Here is a 3189-nt window from a genome sequence, read left to right on the forward strand (position 1 = left end):
CTGAACTTAAAGAAACTGATTTAAGTAGATATAGACCTTCCTTCACTTCACCAACTACCACTGGCCTCTTCAGTGAATGGCCCTGCAAGAATGTACCAAAAGATGAGAAAAGTAAGGTACACATGAGTTTTTTAGTGAGTTTGTGAACTGAAATTAGATTAAACTTGAAATCTGGAACATATAACACATTATTTATGGTTAAATCTGGCAGAACATGCACACTACCAACTTGACTGACCTTGACTTTATATGAATTTGGGAGATTTACGTATAGAGATTTGGTTATAGGCTTGACATTAAATAAAATGGAATAGTCAAAAGTCATATGTTCTGAAGCTCCATAATCTATTATCCAGGAGGTAGAATTCATGTTAAGAAAACAAGAAAGACAATATAGATTAGGAGTATTGATTATTTTACCAGCACAGTTGGCACTGGCATTTGCATCAGAAATACGCCCATCCTGTTGCACCTTTACTTGTTGAAGAAGTTGATAGAGTTGACTGTATTGTTCTTGAGTTATGCCTTTCCCTGCTGTATTTTCTCCCACTGTACTTGCTGACTGAGTTGTGTTTTCTTCATGCTTGATGGCTGCATTGTTGTGAGGTCCTCCATGATACCTTTTTGATTTGGTGAACTTGAAAGTGGAGGGAAACCCAATAATTCTGTAACATTTGTCGATAGAATGACCGGGTTTCTTGCAATAGTTGCATACCAGGTTATTCTTCTTCCTTTCAAGATTTTCTTTGAACTTTCCTTCTCCATTAGCATACCTTTGAAAATGTGCTTGCTGATTTCCTGCTAGAAAAGCATTTTCTACTGGATGTTGTGAAACATGAATTTCTCTTTGTTTCTCATCTTGAATGAGAAGAGAATAGGTTTGATTGACACTAGGAAGAGGGGTAAGCATCAGAATATTGCTCCTTACAGCTAAATATATATATCATTAAGTCCCATGAGGAACTGGATGAGCCTGCCATCTTGAAGAGACTTTGAAGTTCTTGACTTTCCTCCACAGTTGCATTCACAAGCAGAATGCACACAAGTGTTCAAGGTATCTAACTCATCCCAGATCCGTTTCACCTTTGTATAATATTCTGCTATGTCAGATGTTCCTTGCACGACATCACTCAACTTTTTTTGCAACTGATAAAGTTGAGCACCATTACACTGTCCAAATCTAACTTCAAGTTCTTTCCAAATGTCATTTGTAGTTTTAGAATAAAGGACACTTTCAGCTATGTCCTTGGATAGAGAGTTCAAAATCCATGATATAACCATATTATTGCAATGGTTCCACTGTTTGAAGTCAGTGGAAGAAACATCTGGTACTGAATATGTTCCATCGATGAAACCAAGTTTGTTCTTGGCAGATAACGCAATAATTATGGCTCTACAACAACCTCAATATCCTTTTCCATCAAAAACTGAATTGACAAGAACCATTCCTGGTGAATCGGATGAATACAGGTAATAGAGGTGAGTGGAATCGATTACCATGGCAATTGGTTGAGCAACTGTGCCAGCTGCAGAAACATTTGAAGAATCATCTATGGAGTTTGGTGCCATTTCAAAAAAAAGAGAAGATAAGACAATTTAAGAGAAGAAGAATCTGAAAGAAATGTATAAGATAGCTATTAGGAGAATTCTTCTCCTCTATGAATGAATGATATGTTGTACATAATGCCTATTTTATATAGTAATTTGGGAATAAACTAGGTACAATTTACAGCTATAGAAAAATACAAGTGTCTAATTCTTAATTGTTGTCCTATTCATATTTGCACTATGATATGTACAACTATACATTGCATTTGGATTCTTAAATCTGGAAGGGTTAAGTATGCCTTCCAGCTGTATCCATTGTGCTACATTAAAAAAATGGACTGAATCTTTAAACAAAAAAAGGGCCAGACCTTAGCTTGTATTTTGGGCTTTTGAGTTGTGTGTTGGGCCAATTGATACTATTGGCCCAAAAGTGATGCAGCCCGATATATCTAAATCAAAATATGCTGGTCTTCTGCTTTCTAGGTCATTTGATACATATCTTATCTCTTTCTTTCTTCATCTTCTTCGACTGTGCCTTCTTGTATTGACCAGCTTTTTGATTTAGGAGCCAAGATTTCAGATTCTGGTCCAACAAGACCAGATTGTTCAACTCTCTAGCAAAGGTAATTTCGTTATTGCCCATACTTTCAGAGAAGGAAATACAGTGGCTGATCAACTAGCTGATTTGGGAGAATCAATAAGATGTCAGATTATAATGGATGATACTAGTTCTCTATCGGATATAGTGCAATCCTTACTGAAGCTGGATCAAGATGGCATCCCAAATTTCAGATTTAAGCCAAAGAAGAACCATTTTGTTATTAATTATGCCAATTCTAGATAATTTTGCACATTGTATAGTGCTGCTAACTATAGGCATCGTATCCAGTAGTTTAGAGCTTAATTGTCAAATTGTTATGGAGGCAATCTCCCAAATTAGGCAGAGTTCATGGCATCTGTTGTTCACAAGGATAATTTATGTCATTCCTCACCATGTTCTGGAAGCTATGATCTATGTCCTTCTCCGTATATTAGTTCTTTTTGATAATATACGAGTCGGGGTCTATGCCTAAACCCCCCACTCCCGCCATGGTGGACTTTTGATTTAAAAAAAAGATATTCAAATATTTTCCGTGAAAATGCATTCCTTGAATTTAAACTAAAAATTATCTAACGAAAAATAGATTCCCTGAGAATTGGCTGGGCTAAGTTCAATTACCTGAAATGGGCCGCTCTCTTATGGGCTAGTCCAATTTCAATTACTGAAAGGGGTGAATTGTGGGAGAAATTCAAAAATAGCCAGATTTACAACTAGTCGTTCAAAAATAGCCCAGTTTCAAAAGTAATCGAAATTTAGCCACTTTTCATGTAAAGATAAATCTGAGCGAAAACACTGTTCAAAACCCGAAAAATACGTCAGTATATTATACTGGAGTTCCAGGATAAGTATGCTGGAACTCCAGCATAATATGATGGAGTTCCAGCATAAGTACACTAGAACTCCAGCATAATATACTGGAGTTCCAGCAAGTATAATTGTCCAGTATAATATACTGGAGTTTGGAGCACCGGTGCTCTAGTCTCTAGTATATTATACTGGAGTCAGCAAAGTATATCGGTCCAACATAATATGCTGGAGTT

General features: G+C 36.5%; 1 protein-coding gene across 1 annotated transcript; it reads right to left on the minus strand.

The window, feature by feature from the left end:
* Window positions 1-930: 930 nt before the first annotated feature.
* LOC104245283 (uncharacterized) lies at window positions 931-1569 on the minus strand. The gene is made up of 2 exons (XM_070152315.1): window positions 1498-1569; window positions 931-1299 (listed from the first exon to the last, which is right to left on the minus strand). Exons 1-2 carry the CDS (start codon window positions 1567-1569, stop codon window positions 931-933), a joined length of 441 nt encoding a protein of 146 aa, XP_070008416.1.
* Window positions 1570-3189: the final 1620 nt, after the last annotated feature.

The sequence above is a fragment of the Nicotiana sylvestris genome, chromosome 7 (genome assembly GCF_000393655.2).
Source record: "Nicotiana sylvestris chromosome 7, ASM39365v2, whole genome shotgun sequence".
Taxonomy (NCBI): Eukaryota; Viridiplantae; Streptophyta; class Magnoliopsida; order Solanales; family Solanaceae; genus Nicotiana; species Nicotiana sylvestris.